The 18,978-nt window shown below is 34.4% G+C and overlaps 1 protein-coding gene across 1 annotated transcript in view; it reads left to right on the forward strand.

Moving 5' to 3' along the window:
• DNAH8 (dynein axonemal heavy chain 8) overlaps positions 1–18,978 on the forward strand; it is a 113,732-nt gene that overhangs the window by 45,334 nt on the left and 49,420 nt on the right. The window contains exons 35-52 of the mRNA XM_064707016.1: positions 410–609; positions 972–1,125; positions 1,218–1,381; positions 1,527–1,629; positions 2,182–2,286; positions 2,571–2,732; positions 4,560–4,784; positions 5,725–5,897; positions 7,544–7,722; positions 9,428–9,615; positions 10,464–10,550; positions 10,657–10,764; positions 11,539–11,673; positions 12,304–12,465; positions 13,303–13,549; positions 14,892–15,133; positions 15,216–15,356; positions 18,634–18,871. Coding sequence (XP_064563086.1) covers positions 410–609; positions 972–1,125; positions 1,218–1,381; positions 1,527–1,629; positions 2,182–2,286; positions 2,571–2,732; positions 4,560–4,784; positions 5,725–5,897; positions 7,544–7,722; positions 9,428–9,615; positions 10,464–10,550; positions 10,657–10,764; positions 11,539–11,673; positions 12,304–12,465; positions 13,303–13,549; positions 14,892–15,133; positions 15,216–15,356; positions 18,634–18,871 — 3,013 coding nt within the window. The remainder of the gene's footprint in view (positions 1–409; positions 610–971; positions 1,126–1,217; positions 1,382–1,526; positions 1,630–2,181; positions 2,287–2,570; positions 2,733–4,559; positions 4,785–5,724; positions 5,898–7,543; positions 7,723–9,427; positions 9,616–10,463; positions 10,551–10,656; positions 10,765–11,538; positions 11,674–12,303; positions 12,466–13,302; positions 13,550–14,891; positions 15,134–15,215; positions 15,357–18,633; positions 18,872–18,978) is intronic.

An 18,978-nucleotide genomic window follows, 5' to 3' on the forward strand; every position in this document is an offset into this window, starting at 1 on the left:
AAGCATTCCAAGCTGGCTTGCTTAATTTTTAATTAAGCTGTGATTTGAATAGAATGTTGGACTTGACCTTTCCAACTTAAACTTTCTGTAGATTCTGTGATTCTATGAACTGAAAAGTGGTAAGAGTTCATCTGGTGATGAGTCTAATCACTGCCCGTCCTCAGCCTTGCAAAAATCATGATAAAAAAATCTTTTTTAAAAAGAAATAACAACATGTGAAGACACAGAAAATACATATCCATCCATTTCCAAAAGTGATTTTTTTTCAGGTGTCCATACAAGTAATTTGAGTCAGTAACATTATTAGTGTGATATCTGCTTTTTTAAATATTCTATGACTGGAGGTACAGTATTAGGAAATTCATTTCACAAGACTGGAGAGTCTAAAAAAGGGGTCCTTTCTTTGCAGGATATATGCATATCTGCTATGAAGGAAAAGGATATAGAAGCCAAACTGTTACAAGTAGCTGAAACCTGGGCTGCCCAGAATCTGAGCTTTTCACAGTTCAAAGCAAGAGGAGAGTTACTGCTGAAGGGGATTGAATCAGCAGAAATTATGATATTGATGGAGGACAGTTTAATGGTTCTGGATTCTCTAATGTCCAATAGGTACTTGCCATGGTTCATGTATGGCATTTTCAGAAATACACTGTGAGAGCAACAATACTATTATTGAGCTCAATTAGCAGTAAATTTGAATTAAATAATTTTTTAAATAAAACAAACTATTAAAAGGCCTAATAAAAACCTCTTTATGTGTAAGATTTCAATGCATATTCAATTATATCAACTTTCATCTCAATATACCTTAATATAATCAAGTTGCTAAAATCTTTCCAAAATGTTGTTCTTGTTCTAAGTGAAACAACAGTTAGTTTGTTCTGGGCTTGTGGTTTTTTCACCACTGTAAGTATTTATTTTAAAATAGCTTTATTTACAATTAAATAGTTTATGCTCCTCTCCACTTTTAGATACAATACAGCATTTAAAAAGCAAATTCAGAGCTGGGTTTCTAAACTAAGCAGCTCTTCACACATAATTGAAGAATGGCTGATTGTGCAGAACCTCTGGATTTATCTTGAAGCTGTTTTTGTAGCAGGAGATATTGCAAAAGAGTTACCCCAGGTAAACTTTACAATGCTTGCCTAATATTGTTTACTGAAAGCTTTCTTTGCAATAATTTTCAACAGATTATGCTTTGGTTTTTCTATATATAGGAAGCAAAGCGTTTTCAGAATATTGACAAATCGTGGGTAAAAATAATGCAACGAGCTCATGAAAATTCAAATGTAGTTGCCTGCTGTGTTGGAGATGATACTATGGAGCAACTTCTCCCATATTTACATGAACAGTTGGAAGTATGTCAGAAATCACTTACAGGGTATGAATTGTTTGATTTTTACTGCTTTACTACATTGTAAATAATTTGTATGAAGAATTAAATGTATTTCAGTCTTACTTACACCCCTATATAGAAAAAATTACAACCTGAAATGGTTTAATAAAAATCTTGTTCAATTTTAAAGATATTTAGAGAAGAAAAGACTTCTGTTTCCAAGATTCTTTTTCATTTCTGATCCTGCACTTGTTGAAATTCTTGGACAAGCAAGTGATTCTCATACTATCCAGGTATGACTTTAATGATTTTTTCTACTTATAAAAAGAATTAATATAAAGGGAGGCATTTAATAAAATGGGATGCAAATATTTTCTTTTTATAAAGTTTGCTTGAAAAAAAATTTGGTATCTTGCGCTCGACTATTTTAAAAAATGTGAAATGGATACCTGTAATTCAAAACAATCTTCAGAATTCAGACCACTAGAACATGGTTTGATCAAGTGATTTGCTGGGGGTTTCTTTCCCAACTGAACTAATAAAAGGGCCCTGTGAGGCTTTCCTGCTTTGCATATTGCAAAATTCTTCCAGCTAGTCTGTATTGTTACTGAAGGTCGATTGAGATAAGCCAGTGTATCTCTGCTAGATCAGCTCTGCAAACTGTAAAAATACAGTAGACAGAGATAAAATTCTACACAACCATTTCTGTAATTGCTACCTAGAGGGGGCCGGAAATTCTTCTGTAAGTTCAGATGAATTTCGCAGGATAACCTTATTTGAGGGGGAGTTTTCTGTTTGCTAATGCTAAATATTTACATTGAATAACTCCTGAATTATCCTTACAGCCACATCTGACTTCCATATCTGACAACATAAATGAAGTAGAGTTTCACCCAAAGGATTACGATCGCATACTGGCAGTCATATCAAGAGAAGGAGAAAAGATTTCAGTAATTATCTGATTTTTTTTTCTAGAAACATTAATAGATAAATAATTTTATTTAATGAACATATAAGATGTATTAAGGTGAATTATGGTTAATTACAAATAAATATTTCAAGATTTTTGTTAACAAGACTAGAATATGTCTTCATGAAATAAATTGCTTGGATACGAAGTAAAATATGTAGCTGTCATGAATAGGAATTTAGTAACTATCTAGTAACTCACATTCTTGAACAGGATGTTGGTAAATATGTTCAATGTTATACATTTGCTTTCATTATTTTTCAGCTGGACACTCCAGTGCTTGCAAAAGGACCAGTAGAAATTTGGTTGAAGGCTTTATTGCAAATGCAGCAGAGGTCGTTGCATGGCATAATTAGGGCAGCATTTTACCAAATTAGTGACCCAGGATATCAGTTGTTGAATTTTCTTAATCAATTCCCAGCACAGGTAAGAATGCGAGGTGTGTACATGTGTCTGCAGTCTGGGGTGTGTCTGGGGGGCATGTGGAAGGCAAAGAGCACGTGGAATTGCCTGTATGAGCAAGTTTTCATAGAGGAAACAAGGGGAAGGATCTGGACAGGAGAAGGTAATCCTAAATCACTTTGATACTCAGTATATAGCATCATATTTTTCTTGCCATCTGCTTTAAATTTAGTTTTTTTAGTTTTTTCAGTTCTCTTGGTGAATATAAAGTAGTGTTTATATTTTCTGTAATGGATTTTTTTATCCCTTTGAGCTGCAAATAAAATTGCAATTGTGTAGATTGATTTCTCTCATAATTTAAGATTGTAAGAGCTATGATTATGATTATTTATCTCATAATTTATAAGATTTATCTCATAGTTCATATATTAATCACTATGATAATGCAGTCATAGTACAAGGCTATGTTGAAAGATCCTAGAAAATCCTCCATCTTACTGATAATTAATAAATTTCAGCTAAAATTATTGAACTGTTTCCCATTCTGTATGAATTCTGAATCTCCAGTTTGCTGACTAGTACAGTACTGGGTGTAATTTTTAATAAAAAATCCTATGGATATTAAAACTAGCTATCATGTTGCTATTTTCAAAAAAATCAATGCATTTAAATATTTAATAGAATTATCTCCTAAAACTCTATTTATTATGTAATTGGGTATTGTCTCATCAGTGTTTATTTGAAAGATTTTCCTACCTTAAACAAATAAGGACTGTCTTGTTTCATGTCAGACATTTTGCTGTGGCTTTACTGCTGTCTGCAAAGATCTTTTCTCACACCTTGCAAAGTTCTTACGTTCAAAAAATTTGTTTGTGTTGGAAGGGTTTGGCCTAGGAATTTTTACAAAGAAAAGCTGTGCTACAGAAGAGAGGAGTTGGGCAAAATGCTGACAAATTAAATGTTTTCTTCAAACTGTCTTTTTCCTGGCTCAGAAACTGCTGTTTTAGATAGCATGAAATAGTCACATCCTAATATAATGTTATTTATTTTTTGTTTTCCTTTGACTAATTGGTGGTTCTAAAATTAATCTTTTTTAGTCTCTACCTATGATAGCTCACCATTTAGAATCATGAGGCTATCTTCCAATACACAAACTTGTAACCATGAAATAACTACAGTTATAGGGAGCCAGAAAAGTAGAAAGAGATGTTTAGTAAAACTTTTAGGGCTTGGTGCTTTGTGAATATAAAAATGTGTGTAATAAAAGAATACAGAGATTGTCTGTCATTTTTTGTTGTGGGTGTTGTAAATCAAAACCAATCTGAAACAGTAATTTATGTACAACATCCTATAACTCTTTAGATTTATTTAGAAGCAAAATAACTTGTAGTTTAATGTGCTCTAGGCTTTACTCTGGGCATGACAGAATGTTAGAAGGCAAGCCATCCCATGGTCAGTGAAAATTCACAGCAATTTAATGTTCTTTAATTAGTTACAAATTGGCAATGGAAAATTGTCAGAAGGTCTTCTTCCCCCAGAGCCAGTTTGGGTACGTATTCCTGGAGTCCTCTAAAGGATTAGAAGGGAAAATGACACTAGTCCTTAGTTTGAGAGTATCTCACTATGTGACAAATTTTTGTAAAAATTTTAAATCTTTATCAGCAGGTTGTGCAGCAGAGCCTGTTAATTCAGCCAAGGTGTCCTGGTGGGATAGAGTCATGTTGGATGTAGTGATATTTTGGAACTGTCTACATCATGATTCATCGTTCCTATTATAACTAAGCCTTCTGTCACGCAGCTAAAGTTCAACAAGTGATTAGTTTGTATATTTTTCATGTGTTACATTTTTAGGTTGGATTACTGGGAGTTCAAATATTGTGGACACGTGATGGAGAAGAAGCTCTACGCAATGCTAAGGATGACAAAAAAATCATGGATGTAACCAATGCTAGATTTCTGGATATTCTGAATACATTGATTGGCCAGACCACACTGGATCTTTCCAAGTTTGAGAGAGTGAAATTTGAAACACTTATTACCATCCACGTGCATCAGCGTGATATTTTTGATGACTTGGTATAGATTTTGATTTCTGACAACTAAATGCATTTTCTGTCATAATACTCTTTCTTATATGTGGTAGCTACAGTTACATGTGTATTCATATGTAAGAGATGTCCATAATCTCATCACAGTAAAATAATATAATTTTGCTTAAAATAGAATAAAATTTGTTCTGTCAGCTAAATATTTTTGCCAAATGTTTACACTTTTCCTAGAACATTTAAATTTTCCATGTCTTCCTATAGAGTTTTTTTTGGTAGACAAAACAAACTATTTCCTTTCTTTGAAAAGAAGTTGTACTACTCTTAATTGCATAACATAAGAAGTTGAGACTGCTGAGGGTGTTGTAACTGCTACATAATTTCCTCATGACTTTACAGAATCTCAGTTGGCACATGGCTGCACCTTCCTAAGGAGACTACATAGAACTCACACAAACAAAAGACCCACTAAAATAGTTGCAATCCTACACTTGAACTTTTGAGACTGTGCTAAATTGTTACTGTTCCTTCATTCTTTGGGGAATGGCATCCTTCAGCACTGTCCCTCACATATTTCCAGAGGCTGTTAAGATTATGCAGCATTTGCTTCTCTGCCTCAGTCACATCCTTCCCTCATCACACCCTTTGTTGCAACGTGTTTGGAGGATTTAGCAGCGTGCTACTTGCATTTCTCACTTGGAAAGTGACTGCCCTACTGAAGCAGTTTCAGATTTATCTGATAACACAGATGTTGGGACGATTTGGTTAAGTGGTCAGGAGGTTTTTAAATATCAGTTTAGCATACATCTGAACATGTTATATCATGTTTATTGTATATAAGTTTACTTACACAGGAACTTTAATCTGAGTAATCACTCATTATTAACATAAAAATAAGCATTTTATCACAGTTGATAAAGTCAGTAACTATAGGTACTCGGTTATAACACATACTTTTACTTTCTTTTAAGGTAAAAATGAACATCAGATCACCAACTGATTTTGAGTGGTTAAAGCAGTCAAGATTCTACTATAAAGAGGATTATGATCAAGTCATCGTAGGAATCACAGATGTTGATTTTGTTTACCAAAATGAATTTCTGGGTTGCACTGATCGTCTGGTTATAACACCTCTTACAGACAGGTTAGAAAAGCAATTATAGATAAGGAATACTTTTAATATCTATGGTGTTTATTTAATATTTATCTCTAAAGAGATACAATCTGAGTTAAGTCCTGTGTGGGCTGAAAGCATTCTCATACATATGCTTAATATACGCTTTTAGAAAAGGTACTACTTACCTGTACACTCACTACTCTGTACACTTACTAATTCCTTTATCAATCCTTTATCACAGTTTAAAAAGAACATTTAATAACAGAAATTCATTGTTTTAAGGTTATATAGTAGCATATAGTTTAGCAGTATACTGAAGAGAAGGTTAAGTCAAATATTTCAAATTTTGTAATAAGCCATTCTGTAAAGATTCTCTGGCTTCTTCGAAAATCTAAGAAAAAGCTGTGTGCACTCCCTTACTTCTTCTGTAGCCAAGCAAATAAATGGTCATTTTGTTTCAAACGTGGCTTAACGAAGAACTGTATTTCCTTTTTCCTTTTGGGAATGTCTTTGCTTCCTTCCTTGTCCAAATTATTTTTCCTTTTGATCCTTTCTTGAGATATCACTTTAAACCAAATGAGAAGATAGAAGACCAAGAGATATTTCACTTGCAAAAAGATCCCCTAAAGAAATAAAAACAACTTTCAACCTACAATAATTTACTTTGATATCTGTGTGGTATATGTGCTTCTATCACTTTTTAAATACCTTTATTCTCCAGAAGAGGTAGAGCTGCTGTCACGACAATATAGAAAGCTCAGTAGGTTTCTGCAGTGAACTGTATTGCCCTCAGGAACTGAGTATTTTTTATGTAAAATTGTTAAAGTCTACCCCAAAATTGGTTGAAGTAGGATGACAGAGAGAAACCCTTCCTGACTTCAGAGGTCCTTATTGTATAGAAAGCAAGAAAGTTCCTGAAGTGCAAGTTGGGCATAATAAATTACAGTGATTCAAACTAAAATGAGGTACCAGTTAGTTATAAGTCTCTGTTTAATATGATTAAAACCAGAAATACTTCATTTAGAATGTGTTCAAACTATGTTGATTTGATAGTGAAGATACCCCATTGTTTAATTCCTTTAGCATTACTCATTCAAGTATAAATAAAAATATAATCTAGACTTTTTTTAAACTTTAAAAAAAAAAAGAAGTAAAGCTTAGGGTTCTATTCTATTTCTTCTACAGATAGAATTGTAACTATCTTACACATAGCATGGGAAGGGGCCACGCATATATCCTTATTCTTTCACACTTGAGGATTTAGTCACAGGTAGCATAATTAAATGTATATGGGTTAGTATGCTGCAAAATATGATGGCATAGCAGAATGCCTCAGCAGAATGTGCTCTTTATAGCAGCCAGAAAAGTTAATGAGAAATATCTTTATGGGATGTGCATTGATTTTTTAGCTTGTTAACACCAGGGTTTGTTTCTTTTCTTATTTGTTTGATTTTTTGGGTTCTTTTATTTTATAAGTAGTGTTTAAATGTTGTATTTTGTGCCTTTTACCTTTCTGAACTTCTTGCGTCAAAATCCATAGGATTGCTTTATAAAGAAGTAGCATTTCAACATAGGGGCTGTAAAATCTATTGCATAACTTGATCTTTATTTTATATGTATGCATCTATATCGCGAATATAATTTAATAGATTAACATCAATTTGTATTTGTAGGTGCTATATAACTTTAGCGCAAGCTTTGGGAATGAACATGGGAGGAGCTCCCGCAGGACCAGCTGGAACTGGTAAAACAGAAACGACGAAAGACATGGGAAAGGCTCTGGGGAAATACGTAGTAGTCTTTAATTGCTCTGATCAAATGGACTTCAGAGGTTTGGGCAGGATTTTCAAAGGTAAGATTTCTTCCTGTAGGATAGAAGAGACTTCCACAGGTGCAGGTAGAACAGGGTGCTCACTTAGTTCCTGACTGTGCTGGGTTTTGGCTGTCTCCAGGGATGGACGTTCTGCAACGCCTCTGCTTAAGTGTTTTGATCATTCTCATCACGTTTTTTGTACTTCCTCTGGCTTGGAACACTTTGAACTCTTCCACGTTGAAACACTTGTCCATTGTCTTCTCTTCTTCCTCTGCCCCTCTGAAACAAGCCCGACTCCAACTTCTCAGTGCCTCCTATTATCTAGCTGTCAACAGCAATAGGCTTTCTCTTCAGGCTCAACACATGCTGTTCTCTCAACCTCTCCCGCTGTGTCCTGTCCTCCCTCCAGCCCCCGACAGGATCACAGCCCCCTGGGTGCCCTCTTGTGAATGCATCCATGTCTCTGCCCTACTGGGAAACCCCAAAGTAAGTGAGCATGGCGCTCCCGCTTCTCCCTCCTGAGTGCTGATATGCCTCACCCTGCAGGCTAGGCTCTTGCCCAGTATGCGGCTGGCTTCCCTTGCTACAAGGGCACAGATCTGATTCATGCTTAATTAGTTGTTAAATGGACCAGCAGCTCGTTTTCTGCAGTTTCAAACTGCTTTGCAATGCATTCCGCACAAAGCTTGTACTGCTGCACGGGGTTATTCTGGTCTAAGGGACTTGAACTTCACGGGATTTCTGTCAGCTCATTTTTCAGAGTAATGGTATTGTATGTATTGGGAAGGGAAGCAAGAGGCATAAAAGGGGCTAAAGCTGTGGGTTTATAAACATTGCCCATTTGAAAGTCATTAAAATTTTAGCAAATCTTTGAGTGACAAAATCCATGACAGAATGTCTTTAAAGTGATTTAGCCTTAACTGTGCAACACAAATAAACCCTGAATGACTGGCATAAATTCATAATTCATAATTAAATAACAAGCTTTTGGCATGCATGAAAGAAAAACATGGCTTGCTGGTACTTTAATATCATTTGGGAAAAAATGCTGTTAGAAACTTTCTTATAAAGCATTGTGAAAGGAAAAACAATTGTCTTAAGTGCTAATACATACATGTTACTTTTCCAAGCAGAAATTAGGCAACTGTGAAAATAATTCTGTACAAAAAGTACTCTTCTTATTATTATAGTACTTCTAGATTTCTCTTTTAATTTCTTTTTCTTTCTCTGGATTTCTCTCTTTCTTTCACAGGCATATCCACACTTTGAATGTTGTTAATGTATTGTATTATTATGGGAAACTTGTTTAGTGGGGACTTAAATTGTTAAAATCAAAACAGTGATTTTTTCGGTGACATTTAAGACTAATGTTTTGTAGCTCTGAGTCAATTGTTTTTAATTTTTTTAGACTAACAGTACAGCTTTTTGCAAATAATTGAATGGTGCTCTGCAATAAAAGGCTACATTCACAGAATGATCTATAAAAAATATTTACCAAATATCCAAAATTATCATAAAATTTTTTCAGACCTTGGCTCACTTTTAAGCATTGTGTATAAATCAACTAATATTAATTCAGACAGATATGGAAATAGTCAGGTGGATTGGAGGAAGATGGGGCTTGACCATAGGGCAGTAAATAAAACTAGTGTGATTTAATTACTTGCAGGAAAAGTCATTTAGTTCAGATATTCAAATATGCATGAAGGACAAGAGATGATATTTTTTTCTTTCCCTGTTTTAGGTCTTGCACAGTCTGGATCTTGGGGATGTTTTGATGAATTCAATCGAATTGAGTTACCTGTCTTGTCAGTAGCAGCCCAACAAATCTATATTATTTTAACAGCAAGGAAAGAAAAAAAAAAGCAGTTCATTTTTTCTGATGGGGACTGTGTGGATTTAAATCCAGAGTTTGGAATTTTCCTAACTATGGTGAGTGTAGTAATAATTTCAAAGAAGTGGCAAATTATACTACATAGAGGTCAAGTGATACAGTGAAAAGAACTGGTTTTATTAATAAAATAATGTTACTATAGAATTAGATTAAAGTGCACAATACATAAATAATTCAATTATTCATTAGAACCTGCCTTCATTTTGACTTTAATATTATAGGAAGGGTTCCTAATTATGTCCCTTCATTGCTGTATTGCTACTCACTGTGCAGACTAGAAGTTTGACCAAGCTTGCAGAATTTTCTGTGCTCACTGAGAGGACTGAAACACTAATATGATTTACTATGGTATCTTTAATAATGCTAATAATAATGCATTAATAATTCCTGAATGTTTTAATAATATTAATGTATTGGTAGTTTAATAGTATTAATATTTTAACAGTATTAATGAGAAAGATACTGTGGGGAGCAGGGACAAAAAGAACACTCACTTAAAGAAGGATATATAAGAAAGATGTTAACGATGTTTTTCAGGGACATAGGTCTTGACTAATGGGTACCTACATGGATACGTAAAAATTCTTCAATCTCCTGTAATATTAACTTTCAGAGTATGCTGTCTTGCTGCCATAGGATTCTTGAGGGTTCATAACACTATTTCCTGTAATCTCATGGGCAGGAAATTTTAAGGTGCATGTTTCCTAATGCCTAGGCAGATGGCAATCCAAGATTACTTTATGGGAGATTAAAATTACAGTAATTGATAGGCAAGACTTCTAACTCTGAACTGCTCTAAGTATTTATACATGCATTTATTTTTATTGAACAATAAAAAGGAGGCTATTTTGCAAATCCTAGTGATGCATTATGTTTTCTTATTTAGAATCCTGGATATGCTGGACGTCAAGAACTACCAGAAAATCTCAAAGTACAGTTTAGAAGCGTTGCAATGATGGTTCCAGATAGACAGGTATAATTCCTGACTGAACTGAAAGGAAAAAATGTGTTTCAATTTGCTGACCTGTCTTCAGGAGAATCTAATGGAATTCCTACAAATATTTGTATTTGTATTTCAGATAATTATAAGGGTTAAACTTGCCAGTTATGGATTCATTGATAATGTGGTCTTGGCTAAGAAATTCTTTGTTCTTTACAAACTTTGCGAGGAGCAGCTCACTAAGCAGGTAATGTTATATATTCTTTTTTCTTTGTATTTACATCATAAAACCTCCTACTTTTTGGGTTAATAATTTTTTTCTGAAACATCATCTTCATGCTTTTTACAAAATATTGATGTACTTTAAATGTAATTTAAAAAAATACCTCTTTAAAATTTCTGAATAAATGACTACATTAATTCGTTAATATGTAGTTGTATATGCACATTTTTTGTTAAAGATGATGCTTTTTAGTTAATTGCAAGTGCATGAAGTTCTCTGCCTAAACATGTCAGCCAGACAGAAAATATCCCAGTCATGTAATTTTTCTGTAAGAATTATCTAGGGCTAGGCTAAGTAGCTGGAAATTGGAAACTGGAAAGCACAGTCTAGTTTGATTGAAGTTGTTCATGTCCCTATAGCGCTGCCTTGACCTGAAGTCTGTGCTTTAAGATGCCTTAGCTGAAAAGACATGACTCAGAATGGAACTATTAGTTTTTTAGAATCCTGTTATTCAGAGCTATACATTTTTTTTATATTGCATGATAAATGATTTCATCAATTAAATTTAAATTAGGAAAGAAAAATCTTATAGCATGCACACATCTTCCTGGAAACAACTTCATTATACTTCATTTATTTGAACAGAATAATTCCTAAACCGCAGCAACAATTCCTAGCTACCTTTTCCAGGCAGGACAACTGCACTTTACAAGTAAATATGCAAGTGAAGTTTGATATATTAATGAAATAAAGCTAGAGAATTTGTTACTGATGCATAAGCCTTCTTCCACTCTCTAGGTCCATTATGACTTTGGTCTGAGGAATATCCTTTCAGTACTGAGGACTCTTGGAGCTCAAAAGAGAGCCAGGCCAAATGAAGGTGAACTGAGTATTGTCATGAGAGGGTTAAGAGATATGAATCTTTCTAAGCTGGTAAGAATCTAATTTAATAGTTAAGTACCATGTAGAGGAAAGCCTAATAGATCTTTCATGGGTTTTGTATGAGATCAGAAAAAATCTCAAAAGTTCTTTACTTTAAAAAATGAAGCATGATAACCTTCATGTTATCACTATACAGCATAGAGAATTTATTAGACTTGTAAAGAGCGTTCATTATGCAAAGGTTTAAATAGATTTAGATTAAGGCTTACCTCTGCATGTGACTTTCAGTGTCCTGGCTTGTGCACTAACTGACCACTGTACCATAAGTAAATTGAATAATGAGTGTCCACTAAATCAGACTTCTAAAGATTTCTTTCCAGATAGGATGTTCTTTCCAATACATGCTGCAAGTAATTTAAAAATCAATTTTATAAATTGACTCCAGCGTCTACTCAGTGGGAAATTTCCTTCAATTCTGAATTTCTCTTTTGCATGGCTTGTGGATGACATTTTCAAAGTGCAGCTTTTTGTAGCAAGCTCTCCTGTTAGCTGTCTGTAAGCATCTGTATCTAGAAAGTATGTTATTACTGCTTTTTTCTTTTAAAACAGAGACTAATTTTGATTTGGAAAAGTTCTTTGAATAACCATCCTTTAAACATTTAATGACATTTTTTGTTTCAGATAGATGAAGATGAGCCTTTGTTTCTGAGTCTTATCAATGATCTCTTCCCGGGGTTGCAGTTGGACAGCAGCACCTATGATGAGCTCCAGGCTGCAGTAGCTCATCAGGTTGAAGAGGCAGGACTGGTTAACCACCCACCATGGAACCTTAAGCTTGTTCAGGTAAAACTTTTTTTTCTAAAGCATTCTTCACAATCAGGAGTCAGAACAATGTGTTTGTGGCTAGACCACTGTCTTACCCAAGAGCCTGCACATGGCATATGGGAAAAAGTGAAGGTTGTGTGTGCACCTTGCTGAGGAAGACCAATTCAAGGGACTTGCACTGTGGTGCCTGTAGATCTTCATCCTGGAATGATAAAAGCTTTTATTCAGCTTGCAGAGGAAGAAACTGTGTATGTTTCATCTTACAAGATTTCGGCACCCTGGAGGATTACCACTGTTTTGTGCTGTTCACTTCATCCATACTTGCATAGGCAGACTGACACTTTCACAGCAAACCTAAGGCTAGTATTAAATGACAAACATAAAATTCAGTAGAGAACTCTCCTGAAACTAAACTCATACACAGTCCTGGAGGAAGTGCAGTCCCTCTGCTTGTTTCATATACATAGGTATTTCAGACTGTAGTAATTACTCATACTTCTGTAGTATTGATGTCTTACTACTATTAATTTTTCCTTTTAAATAATACAGAAAACACTTTTCCAAATCTTATAAAACAGTTTTCAGCTGCTTAAAAAAGTTTAGGTAAGATATAGTTCTGTGAAACATTTATAGTGTACTTGCTTAGTGCAAAAAAGATTAGGAACTGGAGATATGTACTCTTCCACAAAACATTAAAATTCAGCAAATGCATGCTAAATTAAATCCTGAGCATATAACTTGTATGTCTAATACCTCTTAATCACTACTAAGTGCAAGAAAATATCTTTCTAAAGCATGTATTTGTTTTTATTTTGGTTTTTAAATTGAAATATTTTATTTTGATGTTGTTAATAGTTGTATGAAACCAATCTGGTACGTCATGGGTTGATGACACTTGGACCTAGTGGGTCTGGAAAAACGATGGTCATAACTATATTGATGAGAGCACTCACAGAATGTGGCCATCCTCATAAGGAAATGCGCATGAACCCCAAAGCTATCACTGCTCCTCAAATGTTTGGAAAACTAGATGCTGCAACTAATGACTGGACAGATGGAATCTTTTCTACTCTGTGGAGGAAAACACTGAAAACCAAAAAGGGTATGTAAATACTTCTCATTTGATATCATTAAAAGGTATCTTGTATGATATATTGAAAAAAGTATATTGAATTCACATATGTTCTTCTTGAGGAAAACCATAGAGAACATATGAGATGAGATGAGATGAGGTGAGATGAGATGAGATGAGATGAGATGAGATGAGATTACACCTCTTAAGAAAGGAGGTTTAAAGGTTTAGTATTTCAGTATATCTACATTTTTAAAAAAAGATAATTTTCTTGCCACTTCAGCTCTGCAATGTGTTACTTGGAAGCTGATAAATCATAAATTATATTAACTTGTTCTAATGGCACTGTCTTTATAATAATGTTATTGTCATGGTTTACATGCATTGATTGCCCGTATTTTAGGATTGGCATACTGAAATTTCTTTTTACAGTGTTTCATTTGTATCTGAAAAAATAAATATATCAAAGAAAGGGAATTCTTCTAGGGAACCTTCCTAAAAAGATGTTAATTTTAGACGACAGTTGAATTTCTTACATTGGAAATGCATACAATTTCTCTGTTAGAAAATTTATATATTCAAAATGAAGCTGGAATTCTAAAATTTAATTGCTAAAACATATGTACTTACATCTATGTTTATATTTCAAAGTATAAGAAAAACAACCAGATTTTAAGATCAGAGGAGTGTGCATAGTTTTCATTAACTTGAGAGGGATCTGTGAATATTCAATGTCTCTGGTTTAGTTGCTCAAAGAACCCTCACTTTAGCAACAAAACACTAAATTCCCCAACCTCCCTGTGCTGCTGGAGTAGGGTTGGGGCAGGAGGAGGAGGGAGGAAGAATTAGATTACGTTATAAAGAAAGAGGTTGCATCTGGAGAAAGAAAATGGAGTGGGGTAAAAGTGTTCTAGGTGTTTGTCTTTGCTTCTCATCATCCAAATTTATGTTAATTTGCAATAAAATAATCTTTTCCAACTTGAGTCTGTTTTGCCCATGACAGCTGTCAAGTGATCTTCTGGTCTTTATCTGAACCCACAAACATTTTCACTGTATTCTCTCCCTCTGTCATGATGAGAGAGGTAGAGAAAGAGAGTAGCATAATTTCTATCTGGTAGCCAGCCAAGGTAACAAATATTCAACACTACACAGGTATAATTGCACCCTCATTTGCTATCAGTCTTTTCAAAATATTTCCTTAACTAAGTATGCAATTTATTCAGTAAGGAGCATCCGTATAAATGGCAGAAATTACAATAAATAAAATAAAATTTTGGGTGACATTTAAGTTCCCAACCATCTTTTGTACAATTATTTTCTTGATTTTTCAGCAATGTGATACGAACGGTCTCTCTTTTGATTATTTTTCCAGGTGAAAATGTGTTTCTAGTTTTAGATGGTCCTGTAGATGCAATCTGGATTGAGAATTTAAATTCAGTTTTGGATGATAACAAGACCCTCACTCTTGCAAATGGAGATCGAATTCCTATGTCTCCTTCCTGTAAACTGTTATTTGAGGTCCACAACATCGAGAATGCCTCTCCAGCAACAGTTTCTCGAATGGGTATGGTCTTCATCAGTTCTTCTGTCCTCAGCTGGAGACCAATATTGCAGGTAACACAACTGTTGCTGGCTGCTCCTTATTATACCTTGCTATACCTTTGATACAGAACATTATTGTGGATGTTTTTTTCAGGCATGGCTGAAAAAACGTACTGCTCAGGAAGCTGAACTTTTGCAAAGTTTGTATGACAGAATCTTTGAACCAGCATATACATATATGAAACTAAACCTTAACCCCAAAATGGAGCTTCTGGAATGTAACTACATTATGCAGGTAAGAGAGATACTGTATGAGTCTGTGTGAATTGACTGACAGTAGTAAAAGTGCAGGAATAGCAAGGAGAACATTTGATAGCTGTAAAATGTAATCTGAAAATATTGTCAGCTGAAAAAGAAAAGCTCAAAATCAATATTTGTTTCTTGGGCAATATAAGAGGAAGTGTGAAGATGTGCAGAAGACAATATTTTTCTCTCTACTACTTCATACCTAGGCTAGTCTTCTAATGACTGGAATTTGCAGGCTTCAGTAAATATCCAGAAGCATGTATTTAAGGTAGTGAATTAATTTTGGTTCTTTTAATACCAAAACATTATCGTAAGGGTCACTATAGCTCTACTGGCAATGTCAGCAGAGAGAGAAGAATAATTCTATTTATCTTTTCATCTTCAGATGTAATAGGTGTTATTCTGTTCATCAGGTCTTTCAAGATCAATGTGGTCATTTTTGCCTCTTCTTTCCTATCAGTTGGAATTCTACCTTGAATGGAGTCCAAACTATATCAGTGATTTATTAATTATATAAATACGTTTTTGACAGATTTTGCAAGACTGTCAGTCCTGTACTGCACATCTCCAGCTGATTTGTTTATGAGTCTGTTGTCATCTGCAGTTTCTAAGTTTCCAGACTTTCCATTTGTCCATGAATCTCCCTTTTATTTTGACACACTCATAAAAAATTCAGTGGTGCCCTTGAAGAAGAGTCTAGACAAGATAATGTTTTGGATAGCCCTCCAGTTTAATGTCAAACTACCAAATTTGCACCCAGTATATTTTTCTGTTCATTAGAGAGTTAGTTTCAGATTTTCTAGATTGTGAAGTATTTTACTGCAAACTAATAGCCACAGTAAATGCTGGAGAGCTTAACTGTGCAGTATTAAATGACAGTAGAGTATCTTTAGAATTAAAGTCCCCAGGCAGAAACAATTGAACTTTATGTTGCGCAAAGCACAACATTTTTAAGAGAGGTATAATTTTTCTTCTACATTTCTTATCTGTGAAACCTCTAACTGAACTGAACTTGTCTTCATGGAAGATTTTTCCTGCAATCAAAAGTTTCTGTTATTTTTGATTAGCACTTGTTAGGAAGTGTCAGCAGTCAGTGCTCTATTCATGCTGCTTGATCAGGGAAATATTTCCCTGATTTAAGCTGTATTGATTGTTTCTTTGTGTGAATGAAAATCTCTAGTAAGTTTCTGTCACATCTGTGACACAGTAAATAACTCTTAGCAGGCCTCCATGCTTGTCTTATCTGAGAGCCAGTGTCACCAGAGATTTTTAACCTACTTAAAATCTCAGCTTTGCCATAAATGGTCTCTGTGCAGAAGAGAAACCTTATCAGCCTCCTGTTTTGTTGGGTCTTACGTCTCTGTAGCAATTGCAGGATTCAGGACATGCAGCTTCTGTTTAGTTCATGCATTTTCAAAAATTGCAACCAAATCAAAGCAGTTGCATCTGGCAGACTTGTATTTGAGTTTCAAAACTCAGTTTTGGATGTTTATCCAAACATGCACATGTACCTGATTATGTTCCATTTTTAAGCACTCACAATTTAAGTTTCCTATTCATGTACAACAGCTTTATAATGGCTGTTGTGGTCTCACAACAAATGTGGTCTCACCTTTGCTTTCCTCCTTGTAATTTCCACTGACTTTCTAACTCTTTATGCATCCTCTGGCCTACCTCATTAGGAAGACAAATATCATTTACCTTAGGAGATTCAACACCAATTTTCTGTTTATAGAGTTATCCTGCCTTACAAGCCTATTGGAAAAGTCAGTAAACTAGTAGCTAAAGGAGATCTGATTGGTATAGTCTGCATGAAAGATCAAAGGTGCTTGACATCATTCTTTACCAGACATTTACACAGATGCTAAATAATCATAGTAGAAGATCAGAGTTTCGTTTCTAGATAAACAATGTATTGGAAGATGGTAAATGTATGACTGGATTACCAGTTCGTAGGAAGGATAGAGGTTATCACTGATCCTGAGGCATCTTTGCAGGGATCAGTCCTGTTCAAAATGTTCATAAAGAGTTTGGAAAAGTTTTAGGTGAAGAAATTTATTGATGATACTAGATTATTCAGGGTATTAAGGACAAAACAACTATCCATGAAGAACTGTAGACAGACTTTATGAGACTGAATAAATAGGTAATAAAATGGCAAATGAAATTCAGTGAAGATAAGCATGAAGGAGTTCACACAGGAAGAAAACAAACTGTTCAATGCCATGACTTGCAGGCCTATGGGACATCTTGCCAAATGTTGTAATAGACAATAAAAGTTTATGTAGGCTCAAGACCAGTCTTGCTATTTTCAGGGTGGAAAAAACCACATGGGATTATAAAACAGGAAAAGTGTATATTGTTTAGAAAGCCACAAGCCGAAGAGGGTACCAACAGAAAGCACTACCCCAGCACCACCACAAACCAAGAGAGATTTTTTTCTTTTTACTCCTCCACTTTTGGCCACTGTTGCAAATGAGATTCTGGGCAAGCATTAGAAGTGTGTGTTACTTAATCACTTCCCACTCCAGTTATGAGATGCAAGACAGCAGAAAGAGTACTAATTCCAAGAGCTGACTGAAAATCTGTTTCACTGTTAAAAAGGCATATTTTGGAACAAAATGCTGCACACTGCCTTGTATAGAAGGGGAGCACAAATGGGGTTGCCTAAAACAGTCAAACATCCAAATTCAGCAACATCTCAGAATTGTAGATACCAAGTTGCTATTTTTCTAGAATCTGGACTCTAGTTCCTTATAAACAGAGTAAAGCAATCACATAACAGAATAATTTAATATATTTTTAAATGAAAAAATAGAAGTTAATGTGATAGATACATAAATTGTACCATAATTGAGATAAATACATCAGACAGATGCTGAAAGTTCTTCCATGTTTTAAAATGGAAAGAAATGGCTAAGCTTCACCTGTTCTTGAAGTTGTGAATATTGTAAAAGCCCTTAAAAAGCTATTTTGTTACCCTAGGTCATAAATTATGTTTGTTTTGTAGGCATAATTTAGAAGGATAACTGATAATCAAATTACTTAGGTAACTTTGAAAATTTTATTCAGTTTTATATAGCTATCTTTAATAAATTTTATTTGGTTTGTTTATCTGAATTTTATGCTTGATGGTTTTTTGTAATCTGTATTGATTTAAATTTTGAATATGTATAAATAATGCATATATATAAATAATGCATTTATAGGTAAATAAAAAGTGATTATGTAATATTTTCTAAATGCATATTTTAAAATATTTTCAGTCTATTAATCTTCTGGAGGGCTTGATTCCATTGAAGGAAGAACGTGGTGTATCAGCTACACAACTACTGCATAAATTGTTCAACTTTGCAATTATGTGGAGTTTAGGTGCCCTTCTGGAGCTGGACAGTCGAGATAAACTTGAAGCCTTCATTAGAGCTCATGATAGTAAATTAGACCTACCAAAAATCCCCCGTGACAGCAATCAAACGATGTATGAGTTTTATGTAACTGATCGTGGTAAGGAAAAGAACCAATATTCTTTTTTAAACTGTCATTTTAAATCTGTTACTGCTTTAGTCCTTATTATACAGTCCTATGAGTTGAGGATTTTTGACAGTGTAGTA

The sequence above is a fragment of the Zonotrichia leucophrys genome, chromosome 3 (assembly GCF_028769735.1).
Source record: "Zonotrichia leucophrys gambelii isolate GWCS_2022_RI chromosome 3, RI_Zleu_2.0, whole genome shotgun sequence".
Lineage (NCBI taxonomy): Eukaryota > Metazoa > Chordata > Aves > Passeriformes > Passerellidae > Zonotrichia > Zonotrichia leucophrys.